The 16,662-nt window shown below is 37.3% G+C and overlaps 2 protein-coding genes across 6 annotated transcripts in view; both read right to left on the bottom strand.

Moving 5' to 3' along the window:
• The window catches only part of LOC121322917 (glutaminase kidney isoform, mitochondrial-like), a 40,101-nt gene extending 30,758 nt beyond the window's left edge, over nucleotides 1–9,343 (bottom strand). For 2 of the 5 annotated variants that reach the window (XM_041263518.1, XM_041263519.1), the window contains exon 1: nucleotides 8,908–9,342. In XM_041263518.1, coding sequence (XP_041119452.1) covers nucleotides 8,908–9,227 — 320 coding nt within the window. In that variant the 5' untranslated portion in view covers nucleotides 9,228–9,342. Of the gene's footprint in view, nucleotides 1–8,907 lie in introns of all 5 variants that reach the window. The other 3 variants (XM_041263515.1, XM_041263516.1, XM_041263517.1) reach the window with 2 other exon arrangements.
• A 2,025-nt stretch (nucleotides 9,344–11,368) lies between these two features.
• On the bottom strand, nucleotides 11,369–12,610 carry LOC121323050 (DEAD-box ATP-dependent RNA helicase 45-like). The gene is made up of 2 exons (XM_041263773.1): nucleotides 12,156–12,610; nucleotides 11,369–11,532 (listed from the first exon to the last, which is right to left on the bottom strand). The coding sequence occupies exons 1-2, from the start codon at nucleotides 12,607–12,609 to the stop codon at nucleotides 11,369–11,371; spliced, it is 618 nt and encodes a 205-aa protein (XP_041119707.1). The 5' UTR covers nucleotide 12,610.
• Between the last annotated feature and the right edge of the window lie 4,052 nt (nucleotides 12,611–16,662).

The raw sequence follows: 16,662 nt of genomic DNA, 5'->3' as shown, positions 1-16,662 counted from the left end.
TAGAAAACACCTCTTCTGAATGCAGGAAACGTCACTTAGCATGCAAGTCCTAGAGGACATCTTGAATTACTACCATGAGACACAGCTGTTCCTCTGAGGGTTTATGAAGGTCAGTGTATGAAGGAGGGGCCATGAGAAGGGAAAAAAAAAAAAAAAAAAAAAAAAAAAAAAAAGTACTGCACACATCCTAAACTTTTAAATTAAATCAAATCTAACTGCTTACACCTACCTGGCACGTCACAGCTTTGAGATGGCGTTGTGCATCTGACTGGTGACTTTTAAGCATGTATATTATTGGATAAAGTCTGCTGCTGGTGATGTATTTAATTGATCAGCTTATTAATGTGCACACCACATAATAAGTGCTGGACACAATAGGTAAACTTATTTGCCGTGTTAAGTTTGCTCTTATTACAATGGATTGGTAGCAAAAGAGAGAAAAAAAAACAGCAGCAGTGACATACAGAAAAAACAGTGTCATGTTGGATTTTGTCAAGTACCACAGACCAGAGGACAAGGGGTGCGGTCCTGAAAGTTTGAGAACCACTGGATCAACAGAATGCTTCTTTCCATTAAGATTTTGGTATATTCTACTGGTTAGGGAAAAAGATCTACTCAAGAGATGTCATTTTCTGTACTAAGGTTCTCTCTATTCCGATCCTTCCAATGTAAACAGAAGTTAATAATATCACTTGATCCACTGACCCCATAAACAGCATTACAGGTGCAGTTTAAAAATAAAAAAAAAAGCTGAACTAGTGTTACTACAACAAAATACAACATCCAGACCATTAGTGTACTAATAAATAAGTGTATGTTAAAATACATTTAATTCAGCCCACACACTTATTTTTGCTTTTAAAAATTGTACAACAAAATATGTATCAGTGCCAATTAACAATCCTCTAAACCCAATTAACAATCCTCTAAACCCACCTGTTGTGGTCTAGGGTGCAAACATCTGACATATGAATGCTGATCACTCTTGATGACAGTAGGGGCTAATGGAGAAGATGTGGTCTAATGACAATTGCTAAAAACAGATCCACAAGACCAAACATCAACAAAAACGTTATGTTTTTAAGTTTATTCCGACTTCGGTTTTCACAGATCCATTCTCTTTTTTATTTAACCACACACAACCGGTATATAAAATGGTATGTAGCATTAAATACATCCCATAAGGTCAATTAGCAGAATTAAAACCCAAATACAATGAACATGCAATAGGTCTGCTGGATGGAAGTTGCAATGTTAAAATAAGTCTGTAGTCACACAGAAAGCACCGCAGTCGGGTTTTTTTTCTTCTTTTTTAGTCAAAAGTAAATTATTATACCGACACCTCATCCCAGCAGATGAACACTAAAAAAAAAAAAAAAAACAACTTTATTAACAGCTGCGTAAGGTGCGTAAACATTCAGATTATTCACGGATTATAACCACTGCAAACAGACCAAATGTAAAAACAGGGGCATTTACATTAGCTTTTAGAAAGAACAAAAAAGTGCACATCAGGTTTTGTCGCTTTAGGTTAAGTGATGTTTTTCTTGAAACTTAATGTAAGAACATAACATTACTGTAATACATCCAGGCACTCTATCAGTTCTGCTGGCACAGCAATGTACATACAGAAAAGCGAAAAACACAAAAGAATCCATGCAAACAACTGCATTAAAATTAATTCTGAATTGCTTGGAATTTTCTTCCCATGGTCCTTCAACTGGATTTTTTTATGATCTTCAAAAGATAAAGTTACCTCGCTTTAGTAAATGTGCTCAAAATATAACCTGATTTTAAATTTCCAGAATGGCAGAAAAGGGATAGGGCAGTGTCCACCACAAGATTTTATTTTGTGCAGTACACAATTAACTAAGCTATGCAGAGTGACATGGCCCAAGATGAAATGTCAAAGATGAACAAATAGAATCCATTCCTTTTGTTTGTTTCACTACTGTTAAATGCATATTACTTAAAAACAAAGGTCGTTGTATTAAAATTCACTACCAAATGTGCACTGGAGCAGGGTATATTATGCCAAAAGCATTAGGGTGGGGTACCTGTAGCGGCTGTATTGCTTCAGGAAAATATATACCTAGTGTACAAGACATAGTAAGAGAAGTGTTATGATAGAATAAGCATGAAACATTCAAAATATACGCTAACACCAATAATTCTAACATCAAAAACTGAGCCCCCTCCACTCCAGCTCATGTTATCCAGAGGTAGCTTACTGTATATAAAATCGCAAGCAGCATCAGTTACATGTACTTAAACAATGTGTATTTTTATATAAATTATAAAAACATCATTACTGCTCTATATAACATATTTTTAAAACTACATGTCCATTTTTATGGATTAACTATAAAATAATAGTATTTGTAATCAGATATAAACTAGTAGCTATGGTGATGTCACCAGTAAATTATGCAAATTAGTACCATTAAAGATTCAAATCTTCCTTCGGTAATGTGTTCCGAACCTTCGAAGGTCAAAATGTACCCTTCGTTACACCCTTAAAAAGAAGTAATGAATCATTTACAAAAAAAATTAAATCTGCTCCATGTTTTTCTCCCCATTATGTAACAGCTTTAACTGCGAGGCTCATGTCTTGTGATTTTGACTCCCATGTGCTTACTGTACCTTCACTGTTTCCACTACTGATTCGTTTCACGTGTACTGAACCAGAATCAATAAGTCGACTGTTACTGTTTTATAGAGCAGAGCAAACCTCTATCACTGTCTGCTTTGTAGACTGGAAGTAACATGCGTCTAGCTTTTAAAATAATCTCCACTACACAAATAAACTGATATATATATATATTTTCGTTTTTTTTTTAAATTGATGAGATAAATAAAAAATAAATCTGCTCAAAGGCCTATGCTTGCTAGGTGAAAAAGTGCAACTAAAGGATTTTTACTGACCGTAGCAGTTTCTGAACATTTTTCTTACATCAGTGTCTAAGTGCCAAACAGCCCAATTAGCTGTGTATACAGTGTGTGTTTACAGAACACAAAAATCACCAGAATGATTAACACAGGAAAAAAGGGCAGGCACCAGCTGGCGTAGGAATATGGTCAAAACAAACATCAATTTCTGTTGCAATTAACTGATGTCATTATCTAAACATAACTCTCTGAAAGGTTAACCTAGGACATCTATGGGATTAAATAAATCTATTACATCCCGTCTGTAGTTAAGCAGAAAAGTATGCACGTCACACGTCCTCCCTAGCTGTTTATCCGCCATGATCAACCTCAACAGCAATATTAGTTTATTACTGAAAAGAGAAGACTAGTTCAGATATTGTAGATCCTACCAAAGTTTTCGTACAGCTTGTTGTACGTGATCCATGCGCTACCATAGCTGGTTGTGTCAACTTCAACCTGCGGACATATCAACTTCAACCTCCATCTCGATCTCCTGCCTGTCATTTAGCAGTGAATGCACACATCCACACGGTAGACAGATACCTTGTCACAGCATTAATACCCTGTATCTTTCTAAACAAGGGATTTATGAGAGCTCCCTAATAAAAGCTGAATCTCAAAACAATAATTGTGTGAATATAGTAATTGTTACAGCTGTGCATAATGGTATTTAAAACAGGAATCATTCATCTGCCTTTTTACATAGCCGCCCTTACTCTGGTTCCACAGCATTGGATATGCAACATATTACTGTAATTAAATACCAATAATCTTGAAATGCATCTAGCATTGTTGTCAAGGGCATCCATCGTTTGACAACAGAACAGCAGTGTGACAGCACATCTATTGCCATTCAGCTAGTGGCTTACAGCAGCTCCCTTTGATGCTCTGTGTGTGCGTGTGTTCCTCTGCAGGAGCAATGGCAACAAGCTTCTAACTATAGTATCCATGGCAATGGGCAGTACCAATAGTACATGCAGGGGAGCAGTTTCTAGAGGAACATATAATGTGACATTCATTTAAGAACATTTAAAATCAGTTAACCTGTAGAAAAAAAGAGAAAAAAAATCAACCTCACTTCTTCCAAATGTACCCAGGGTTCTCCCCAGGCCTGTTCAGATAAAAACCTGATCTACCCGTCTTGCAAATGCTACTGTGTCTTTAACAAAAAGGACTGATTGCACATCTAGCAGACTATATCATTTGCGGGGCAGGGGGGAGGTCCATGTATAGAGGCTGTATGCCTTTAAGAAAAAGGCATGATGGGATATCAGCTGAACACTTGTTAGCTGATATACAATTGCTTAACTGTAGAGGTGCTGGATTATTACTCTGGTTTCATGCAACAGTTATGATGGTGACCAAATGTTTGCGAGTACTGTTTTGTAAAAAAAAATTGCATTCCAAAAATATCGAATAGCAAAAAACAAAAATAGATATGCATTAACAAAATGCACTGAATACTTAAAGAAAATAATTTAAATGAAGCAATAAACTCAATAATTAAGCTAAAAAAGGAAGGAAAGAGGTTACAGTTTTTTGGGTTTTTTTTTTGTTAACTGCAATAAACCTATGCTATCTTTCCCCAGTCAAATCGTAGGGTGCCAAGATAATCATGGTAATTTATCATAATAAAGAAAAATGTAGAACACAAAAAAGAACGACCAGATATAGTCAATGAAATACAACACAGGATTCAAATTCTTTGTCGTATTATATATTTAAGGAAAGGCAAGTTTATTTTTGCGTTAAAAGTGCACACAGCTTAAATGTTCTGCTGCCCAGCTGTAGAGAATTCCTGGGGACAACCCTGGTACCTATACGGTATTTACCCGCCCACTAAATCCCCTTTCACACTGGTATGCTCTACCCAGGTCAGGACCTGGTATCATTCAGGTCGACTACGTAATTTCACACTGCTTTTAAAAAAGCAGGGTTGAGCTGGGTGACAGATGCAAGTGCACAATGCACATATCAATGCCCCCGAAGCAGCTTGTTAAGGACGATTACATCCAAGCTTCTCTGAATTGAACAGTCGGGCCAAACTTTGATTAGAGCAAATGTTTCTTCATCCCTAATGCAATCTGGCTCATGATGTGTCTCAAGCAACATTAATATGGCTAAACAGAATAGTTCCTTGTGGAAGTGAAACCTACGCGCAGGTGTAACTGTTTGTTATTTTGTCGGCTTACGAACACATTTTGTCTCACTCAACCCTGGTCAATGCGTGTCGACCCACATCCTGAGGTGGGCCACTGGGACGTGACTTCACACTACACGGGATCGTGACCCGGGTAGCCAGAACCCGGGTAGGAGTGCCAGTGTGAAAGGGGTTTAAGACTGCTTTTATAGCGTCAATTAAGACAGGAGGGAAATGTGAGACTTTATACTGTACTATATTCTGTCTCTACTAGGCCTACACTGTATTATACTATGTATCCATACTCTTTCTCTGAGGAATTGTAACCAGACTATTTGTGTAAGCCCTTATCTTGTATCAGTTAACCTTAGTGGAAAGTAAATATTCCCTGTTTGGTAAAGCATGACTGATTTTTATGTATACAGTAAATAATAAAAATAAATAAATAAAAGACATTTATTGGTCTATTTATAGTCCAGTAGAAACTTAACAGTTAAGGAGACACTTTTTTAATTATGCTGGAATTTATTACTGTATCACATCACCATGACAACAACTGTTAAATATTTCATCAAATGATAATGTAGACTAATTTATTACAATGTTCTACCTGTCCTACTGTAGCTAATTTTGTATAAACTGTATAACACGTTGAATATCACTGTGTAACAATTTTCTTATTTTTTTTTGTTCCTGGATAATAAGTGTTATTTTCTAATTAAATTAAGTATTTACAGTATAATCATAAGTCTCGAAAAACTACTCACTTCTAAATCTTTTGTAGTCATTTTTGTATTACTCTAGTATAAATACATGTTAATTTGGATTCATATGTTGTTTTTTTCTGACTTTATGTGATTCAATGTGAAAACATCACTTTCAGGCATAAAATAAATCCTACAAATGTTGATATAGGCTATTCTAATACTGGGTACTTATTGGAACCAATATAGTCCTATTGTAGGTGAGCTGATTGTGACAATTACAGCAATCAATCACAAAAAACAAAACAACTATCTAGAATTTAAACAAAAGCACAGGATGCATCGCTGACGAGTACTGGAATGACACAGAAAAATATAACAGCATGTACAATATCTAGTGGCTTATTCTGGATTGACCCTAGTACTGACAGTAAGATATCACTATTCAATGGAACATGTACAGCATGAATGGCTTGGCTCAAATCAAAAACACTGTGTTCCACTATACTAAAGCAAAAGGTTTTATTGTTTCGTAGGTTTCTAATATTTGTACCAAAGACACAGAGAGGGCAGTAGCTCTGCATTACCAAATGGAAGCACAGTACCAAAGATATTTCACAACTACTGATCAATTTGTACAAGGTGCTTAAGAATGCAAATCTCTCAGTACTTGACCAAAGCTGCTTGATATCGTTTATGCCTGCATGACATCACGATACACGGCTTACAGTAGCAGCAGCGATAAGCCACTGTGTTGGGATTTAGAGCTTGCTAAACCAATGCTTATCACTTCTATGTAAAAAAATATAATAATAATAAAGAAAATGCATGTACAGTATTGAATCCCCCACAAAGGCTGTAATAACCATTATAAAAAATTAGTTTGTTGTAGGAGTGTCCATGGAATGTTTGAATTCCCGAAGATACAGCTTTCTTTAACATAGAGGGGCAAAAAGCACATGTACCGGTATGTAATGTGTTATCTCCTCGGTTTTGGTTAGCAATTGTGAAACTTAAGTCAGTCAGCTTGCATACTTTTTCTAGCTAGACCCATGCGTTCCTGAAACCAAACCAGAAAGTGTGCTCTCTGACTTTGCTGCTGTACTCTTCTAGAACCTGAAAGCAATATTTTCTAACAGATATGTACAGATGACTTCTATAGATACTGCATCAGTTTTAATTGGAGCAGTTCTTTTTCAACAGGAATAATGCAGATTTTAAGCCATAGGAAACAGCACATAAACTGAAGCAGTGGAGCACCAGACAATCATACAACAGATATAATCTTTAGTAAATACATTAATTAATAAAAATACAAACAGGTTCAAAACATAGTCAAGTTGGTTGATCTCAAAACACCATGTTACAGCACCTACTGAGATGTATGTTTTGAAACCGCGCAATCTTGTTCATAGAAAACTGACCAAACAAATCCATGACAAGCACTTACTATTTTATAAAGAGGAGGCAACATTGTGGATGTTAACAGAATTTAGGCCTATACAGTACATGCTTTTTTTTGTTTTAAGTTGATTTATAAAACATTAATACAGTATAAATATTTTAGTAGTTTACCACTGTCTCTTACGGTTTAAGTGTGTCTTCTCGTTCACTCTTTGGGTGACTGAACACTTTCTCTTCCTAAATCTTAGGGTCAAACGTAATGGAAATTCTGCATTCCATACAATACACAAACATTCCCCATTTAACCTTGCCATATTGAGGACAAAGCTAAACCTCACTATTTATACTACCAAATATTATGCACATCAATAAAGTCATTCAAATTGAACACCTATTGTTTTGCATGACCTTCCAGCCGTATTTCCGGTTTTTGCATTAGGACTAAATTAAAGTACAAAGGACCTTTGCAGATGAATAAATCAAAAACCTGACTAATTGAATCCTTATTTTATAAATACAGGGGTATGATTTAAAAATTCGTAAAATATATGTTAATAATATTAAGAAACGCTATGTATATTACAGCAAGGAAAAACAATACAGTAGTAAGTGACCTGGGCATTTTCAAGCTTCATTTAGCATGTGAAAAACTTATTTTTTAAAAGTCATTGTGTTCGCTTCAGCCTTGTGCCTTTAAGAGTATTAGATCAGCCTCCTACACCTGAAAACAGTAAATAGAAAGTTGGAGTTTCACTAGAAACCTCTTCAATATGCTTGTGTCTGGGAATGTGTCAGGAAGAACATATGGACTTCTGGATTATTCTAGAATGCTCAGTTTGTAAAAGCTCCATAAAATCAGATTTGTGAACGATCCGTTTTTGTAAAAATCTTTACTCTTTAGCAAATTATTTATTCCTTTATTCGTGTTGTACAGCAGTCGCATTTAATTGATATTGGCAATAAGCTCATTCAAACAAACTGACAAGTAATATTTACAGGGCTGTCAATGGCAGTTAACTTTACCGCTCTGACTGGAATGAGGCACGACGCTTTTGTTTACATGTACACACCTTAAATGATAACCTACTATCTTTCAACAATTTTTTTTTTTGTGTGTGTAAAAATACAGTTTTAAATGATCAAAAAATAGTCTTAAACATTCATTGTATTATTATTTTCTCACAAATACCAGAACAGCATATTTGTTGCCGGTGTGAGGTTACCAAAGACAGTCATATTCCTCAGTGTCATCGTGTGACTCTGCTGTGCAAGAAAAAGATAGGCCTGCACCACTCCCCTTGACCTCGGTGAAAGCACGTGTGGCAATGCAAATACAGTATTTCTCCACACACGCAACACAACCATCTATTTCCTCATAACTGTGCCATTTCACGTTTTACCTTACCTTCAGCTGATTCTTTAATTATTACCCGGCTAAAAGGCACACCTGCACCTGTGCATCTTCGCCCAACCAAAGAAATGTAAAATCCGATACATTTAACCCCAAAATCTTTACAGACATTTTTACAGCTTTTTTTTTTTTTTTTTTTTTTTTTTAGTTTTAAAAATAATGAACTACGTTTTAGGTTGTATAAATCTACAATGTAACTGTGTCACATTGTCACATACGGATTTTTTTTTTTTTTTAAACTACATAATTTAACATTTGTAAAGTATTTCCCTTCACCGTGTTAAGCAAAGACTTATTTTCCCTCGTTTAATACTCACTTTTCTGAAGCTGCCTCTTTGCTGCTAATATTATCAAGCTTTTGCTGTTGATTAGCAGATATCACATCTTCTGACTTGGTGCAGAAACTCATGCATCCTGTCCCCAAGGATCTGACCCAGGCTAACGGCTGAAGAAATGGTCGGTACCTCCCAGCGTGGTGGTACTTGAATTTTGACACCACTTTTTTGACATCGGGGCAGGCAGTAGTAAAGCAGTAGGAGACCGCTAACTTTTTATTTTTAACAATACCTGGCAAAGGGCGCTTTAGGCTAGACTGAAACAACTCATTTAACACTGCCGAAGACCTGAATTGTAACATGTTTTAATCTCGTAGCGGTAATTACTTGAACAATTTTAATTCTAAAATAAAGACAAATAAAACGCAACCTCAACAACCCCCCTGTCCTATACTCTGAGCAATGACTCATTCACAACATCTCGATCCACTCACAATCCCTGGACTACACGCCCATTGAAATCCTATTGGTTGTTTTATTTGAGGGCTCTCATATTTCTGTGTTCTGATTAGGACTGTGACATATCAATCAAATTATTGGCTGCATCACTTCCTACACACGCGATTTGCCGGCTGGGTTTGCATACGGTGGATAATAAGAGCGATAGAACTGGCTTGGCTTCTCAGATTACCTTGAACTGAAACTGCTACCACATACACTACAGGTATACAGAATGCATTATTCATAACGTGTCATTTTTAACATTTCATATTGGTTTGGTTTGGTATATCTTGCATTAACATTCTATTTATGCAAGGCGTATGGCAAGCCAAATGATTATTTAGAGATGTTTCAAATGAATGTATAGATACTGTATCTAAAAATATTTTAAGATATCTCTAAATCATTTCCAGATATCTCTACATATTTTAAGATACCGTTAGAAGGAGCTTTAAATGAAGTATCTAAAATGCATTTTCATATATCTTTAAATAATTTCCGATATCTCAAAATGTGTTTGAGATATCGTTAAATGTTTTTTTAGATATCTGAAATTCAATTTAAGATATCTCGAAATGACTTCCTGTTCATTTAGAGATATCTCTAAATCATTAATTCCTGTTCATTTAGAGATATCTCTAAATCATTAATTCCTGTTCATTTAGAGATATCTCTAAATCATTTAAAGATATCTCAAAATAACTTCATGTTCAGATACATATATTGCATGCTATAGATTGCATTTAAACTTGAGTCTTCAGTATGCTGTTTAGGGTTATGAGTTATGATACATAATAAAAATATATGATATTGGTTAAAAATGGTGCTGAGATTACAAATTGATGCAAAGTATAAAGGCGTCTGACAAATAAATAAATAAATACAATACAATACAATACAATAAGTAGGAAAATTCACAAGCGGGCCTACATAGGATGTGTTGTACATGGAAACAATAGGAATGTGGCCATTGACAAGTTAATTTCTACAAATGCACCTGATGGTTATTCCATTTAAGGTCAAACAACTTCCATGGTAAAACTTTTCATTTTTGGCTGTCGTAGGAAACATTCCCGTCTTACAGACCCGTGCTTTTCAGAAGTAGAACCCGTGTGCAAGTGTTCCTGGTTGTGTCAAAGAGTAATATTGGGTTTTTGTGCCTTCAGCTAAAGATACCCTTGTCACGATACAGCAGAGTGTAGAAGTCTAGTGGAGAATGTACAGTAGTAAACAGAAACTAATTCATTTTAATTTACTGTGAAATGGCAATTATGGGACACTGCAGCTTTTGTAATCCTTGACACTTGTAAATTAAAACAGGCTGATTGATTTATCTATATGACTCACTGATGAGGTGAAACACAGTGGTTTGTTGCAGATTGAAAGGAATATATGTTTTTAACTTTGTTGGCAGTCTAAAATGAATGACGTGCACAGTACCACCACATTGGTTGCTATTCGATCTAACATCATACCCAAGTCTTGAATGTGGCATGGGATAAATCTTTTCTGATACTGTTTGGGGCAGATTTACCATCATAGTACGAATATGTTTTGATCCTACATTTTAGCTTATTCATTCCTATTAGAGACAGTAGAGATCAATGAACATCAGTTGAATTGCTATGGTGGTGTTACAGTGGGAGTAGGAGTAGGCAATCTTGGGCATTAATAAATAATAAATCCATTATAAACAATGCAGGCTATCTTTAGGTGTTTTAACCTAAGACAGTCAAACATTATGACTTTGTTGATGAGTTTACCAGATCGAATTTTACCCCCACTTCTATTTTAAGGTGAACAGATTAATTAGGTTATGTATCTTTTGAAGTTGACAATCCTGGCACACCACAATATCATAACACTTTATTTTTTAGCTCAGTGTGCAGTATAACACAGCTATCCAATCATATCACCTGCATTTCAAAACACAAGCAATTTTGGGGAATTAACATACAGAGAAAGAATACACATAAAAGAATAGCCAATTCATTATGTTTTCTCAAAGTGATTTATTAATATTGATGGAAGAATCATTTTGTTTGTTTGGTTTGGTTTTGTCTTCACAAATAATTACAAGAGATTGTTCCTTCTCGGGCTGCTCCAGAGGGCTCCAGAGCTGTGGGTCGCCCCCTTGTACCCTGCCTCCTCTCCCAGAGTCCTGCACTGAGGTACACAAGAAAGAAGAATATAAACATAAGAAAGTAAACAGAACACATTTCAGGGTGTCTCTCTATAAAGGAATGGCAGGCCTCGTTGTTTATTAGAATTCAGAATGTGGCCTTGTACACTTAAAAACTAATTTCGCTTAACTAGGCCTCATATATGGTGTAGAGTTTCTATAAATCTTAAAAATACGCTGTCTGAGAAACTTTTGGGAACATAAAAAAACCCCCAAAAAAACAGTTTTACAAATAAATCTACATTTAACTTCCTACTAATGCGCTGTCTTGAGAGGTGATTTTGAAAATTTGAACCACATGTACAAAACAGAAGAATCTGTTTTGACAAACAATGCATTTCTAAGAAACATTGTCGACTTTTTTTTCAAGTTCTGTATCATGAATATTAAGTGTTGCAGTGACTGTTTAGTTGTTGTAGTGATTGGAAAGGTTACCTTTTTTATTCCAAGTATTAGCAGGTTAATGGCAGTAGCAATAGAATAAAACAACCACATGTTTTATGCACTAAGAGATTGGTTCTGGGCACAGAGGGTCTGGCCTCCTGGTGGTTGCTGTGGCTTCTGTTTTCCAGGCCTCAGTTCTGCACCCACTCCTCCTGCTCCTTACCTTTTACAGATGGCTGGTTCTTCACAATGTTATCCTCTTCATTCTCGCTTATCTTGTCTTTTTCTTTCTTTATCTCCTCTTCCATCTCCAGATCCTCCATCTTCACATCTTCTAGTATTAGTTTCTCCTCCAGCCTCTTCCTGGGTTCTATTCTTCCATTTCTTTGTATTATCTTTTCTTTCATCCATCGCTCCTTTTTTTTCTTTTCTTTCTTCTCTTTTGTCTCTTTATCTCTGTGGTTCCTGTCCCCGTCTTTGTTGCTCACTCTGAGTCCACTTCCTCTGCCTCGCTTCCTCTCTCTCCCTCTCTCGACACTGTCTCTAGTACCTTCCTCTCCTGCTGTTCCTTTCCCTCCACAGCACATACAACAGTTAGCCATTATTATTAAACAGGATATAGCAAAGCTCTTGTCTTCAATACTGGAAGAAATCTGTTGAAAATCATAGCAGGTCATTTATTTTTATGGCCTGCTCCTCTTTATTACATCAGTAGCTTTGTGATCTGTAAAAGGAGAAATTGATGACATCAACAGTGGACTGATGGCATAATGCAAAACACTACATCACTGATGATGTCACTGGTAGATGTTGGTTGTATTGCAGTTTATTGTACACCACTCCTCATTCCAAATAGTTTATACAAATTCAGCAACAGATAGACAGTTCTGAATAGTGGTCACTCTGTCATCTGGCAGGTAGGCCCACATTGTGAGGGAGTCCAGCCGGAGTCCCAGGTAAACTGTAGTTTGCACTGGAATTAATTGGCTTTTGGCATCATTGAGGGTGAGACCGAACCTCGACAGATGCTCAGCTGCTATCACTGTGTAGGCCACTGCTCCTTCCTGTGACTGGGAACAGATCAACCAGTCGTCCAGGTAATTCAACACCCTAATCCCTTGCAGCCGGGGGGCCAGGATGGCATCTACGCACTTTCAGAATGTGCGGGGGGCTAAGGAGAGGCTGAATGGTAGCACAGAAAACTCAAAGTCACTTCCCTGAAAAGCGAAGCAGGATGAATAGGGACGTGAAAATATGCATCCTTTAAGTCCACAGTAGTGAGTCAGTCACACGGCCAGACAGACTTGCAATGTGATGGTGTGTGACCATTTGGAACCGCCTCTCCCTCAAGAACCCGTTGAGGTGTCTCAGGTCTAGGATGGAGCGAAAGTCGGCATCCTTCTTTGGCACCAAAAAATACCTCAGAACCCCTCGTCTTGGGAGGTGGGTTTAACAAGGTGGATGGCTTGTTTGAGAAGTAATGAAGCTACTTCTCGTTTGTGGGCCGAGAGCTGGAGAGGGTTTATCATGGAAGTTTCGACTTGCTGGGGCACCGAAGCACCAAGGGTACCGAAGCACTGAAGGGCACTTGCAACTGAGGGCACCAGGGGCACAGAGGTATTGAGCATTTAAGCACACAGGACTCCAAAGCCCTGAGGCACTGAGGCTCTCAGGCACCGAGGGGGTACTGGGCAGTTGCTTAGCCTTAACTGCGTGCAGTCACACAACCTGGGGTAGCATGTAACATACGCCGAGGTGGAGTCACTTCAAGTTTTTCCTGTGGAGATTGAGCAAATTACATGTGGTGAAAGATTAGAGAAATTAAACAAAACAATGGAATATATGTGGTGGAGCATTTTTGGAATTGGGTCGGCCAGGGTGTCCTCAGCTCAATGGACCCCAGCGACCCCTGTAGTCTTGCTTGTCTGTAAGCTGCCCAGAGCTGTGTTGTCCTCCCACCCTGTAGCTCTGAAGCAGTCGGCTGATGGCACACGCTTCCGAGGGCAGCGCTTGTTTGTCTTCGCAGCTCCCGAGTCAGCGTGGGGGTGGTAGTGATGAGCTGAGGCTAAAAATAATCTCCTTTAAACCTTCTCTTTCCAGCTGTTGCTGGTTCTGTTTTCTGTTTTTTATTCAAAGTGTTAAGCATTAAGAGCTTATATTACTTATATCAATTTTACTATAACAACAACAACAAAAATGCAAAATTAGTAATTAAACTGACTCAAACTGTAAAACAGTTATTTTATATATATATATATATATATATATATATATATATATATATATATATATATATATATATATATTTGCGTTGTTTGCCAGAGTCAAAGAAAACAAAAAGGTTCTTTTGTACACGTCACTGTTGGTTATGTGCAGGTAACTTAATGCATGTGAAAACAGTGAATGGCTGTCACCTGCTGGTGCTATTTGGAACTGCAACCACTGTCAATACAGTACTTTTAATTTAGGAAACTCTTGAAAAGACTTCATTCTTGGGTTACAATACCCTCTGCTGGCCTACTCTTGAAAAACTAACATGATATATTCAAGTTTTTTTTTAAAATAACTGAGAACCCATTCGGTGTAATGGCTTCCCTTATCTAGCCGAATGAATGTCACAGCCAAGAATGAAACAGGGAAAGCAAAGACAAAAGTGGCAGGCAATTACTGTAACGTCAAAAACCCTCTAAAACGTAAAAATCAAATAGACAATATAACACTGATAATGGCACTAGCTGAAACATGCCTTTGATTTTCTCATCATTTTTATTTTGATTACTGTAGCACTGTGGCAGGGGACATATCTGAAAAATGGATTGCTTCTGCTGAGAATCACTCTAAATGACTGCAAACTTCATAAAAAGGTAAAAACGACAACAACATCACCACCAACAACAACAACAACAACAACAACACAAACAGTATTACAATAGCATTATAAGCTTCATACCTTTGACTCTTTTTAACCCAATTCATTTTTCCTGTAAGTGCTGCTCTTTCACCAACACACCCTGCTGCTTTATTGCTCTATTCCAAAACATTGGGCCATATTTTCTGTGTTTGCTCTTGTCTCTGATTCATTTATATTTTTGGTAAAATAAAAAAAGAGGTAAAACGCCTGTTGGTTTTACAAAACTAGAAGCAGATAACTACATTCTATGCTTCAAGTTCTCTTCAGCACTCTCAGTGTTATTATATATTGTAGTGATTTCAGTTAATGCAGACAGGCGCATCACACAGGGCAAGGCAATCCACACACAGGTTTAGGTGGCAGGTGCAAACCCAGGGCCTCTCGCACTAAAACATAGCGCCGATACTGCTGTATAGAAGAGCCGGAGCCCTTGCAAGGAGGGTATATTGGGTTATGTCTTTATGTGTGTTTGCGTAACCTACCAGCCCCCCTATCAGCCCAGCTGCTCCCTTCCCCGTGAACTCTACACTCTCCCCTGCCAGTCTCAAGTCCACCCCGTACTTGCTCACCAGGCTACAGTCCGACGAGAGCGTGCTGGGATACCTGCATTCCACATCCTAACACCAATGTAGCGAACTCAGTTAAAGCAGACAGGCGCATCACACAGAGTGGAGGGCGGGCGCGAACCCAGGACCTCACACACTAAAGCATAGCACAAAAGAGCCGGCGCCCTTACAAGGAGGGTATATCAGGCTTATGGTGTGTCTGTGTGTGATTACGTCACTTACCAGCCCTGATGCTGCCTTCCCCCATGCACGCTTCAATGGCATTTTGTAGTGTTAAAATAAACACATATCTAAACAAGCACAGCAGAAAATATAATAAACAAAAAGGGGTCTAACATACTAGTTTCAAAATAATAAAATTATTGATAATTTGATTTAATCTCTCTTGGCAGTGCAGAGTTTACAGTATAGTCCCAGCATGCGTTTAATATACGTCAGCTTTAAATTATATTTAGCCCATTTGTCGGATGACTCATCGAGTGCCCTTTGCTAGGCTTCTTAGCTCTGTAAAACCTAATAGTAACGGTTACAATGAAATGCAAAAATAATCCACCCATGGCTTCGAGCAGTCAATCACTAACAAATTAAACCAGGTAGACAAACATTCAGCTTGTGTAATTAACAACATTCTGGAAACATGTAAAATAAGTTATGCCTGGATTAAAATGTCCTTTTAATATGCACTGTGGTGGAACATAGTAAAAGCATAGCAAAGTGCAGTAAAGTAAATAAAGGCATTGTGAAAGCACGGTAAAGCATTTTAAAACATGATGGGCTAGATTTTCGTAGCTATTTATCACAAATTGTAGGAAGCTCAGTATTTTGGTTGGACTTTCCTCTTTGAAATAATGACAATTTGTATGTGTGTATGCCACACAGTTTCACATACCGGCATATCCTATTTGAACATGGTTAGGTAAAAATCTGGGTATGTATGAATGAATCTGTGTAGTACATGTATCTGTATGCCACACTCACCTGTCTACAAATTCATAGAAATTATTTGCTTTTTCTTGATACCGATAACTCTCATTTTGTATTTCTGGTGGGAATTTTCTCTGTAACTTAATACTGTATAATGCACATTTTCATATTATAATACTGTATAATGCACATTTTCATATTATATCCTCCCACTATGTCAAGTATTTATTTCGTCATGCTTCCAATTTTGTATTTATCATATCTGATCAATCTTGTTGTTTTTGGTGAATTCCCACTTCTCCACCCCGCATACATACACACATGGCCAG

Source organism: Polyodon spathula, chromosome 11 (genome assembly GCF_017654505.1).
Source record: "Polyodon spathula isolate WHYD16114869_AA chromosome 11, ASM1765450v1, whole genome shotgun sequence".
Taxonomy (NCBI): Eukaryota; Metazoa; Chordata; class Actinopteri; order Acipenseriformes; family Polyodontidae; genus Polyodon; species Polyodon spathula.
Note: the sequence above shows the minus strand (reverse complement) of the source record. Positions and strands in the feature narration are given on the sequence as shown.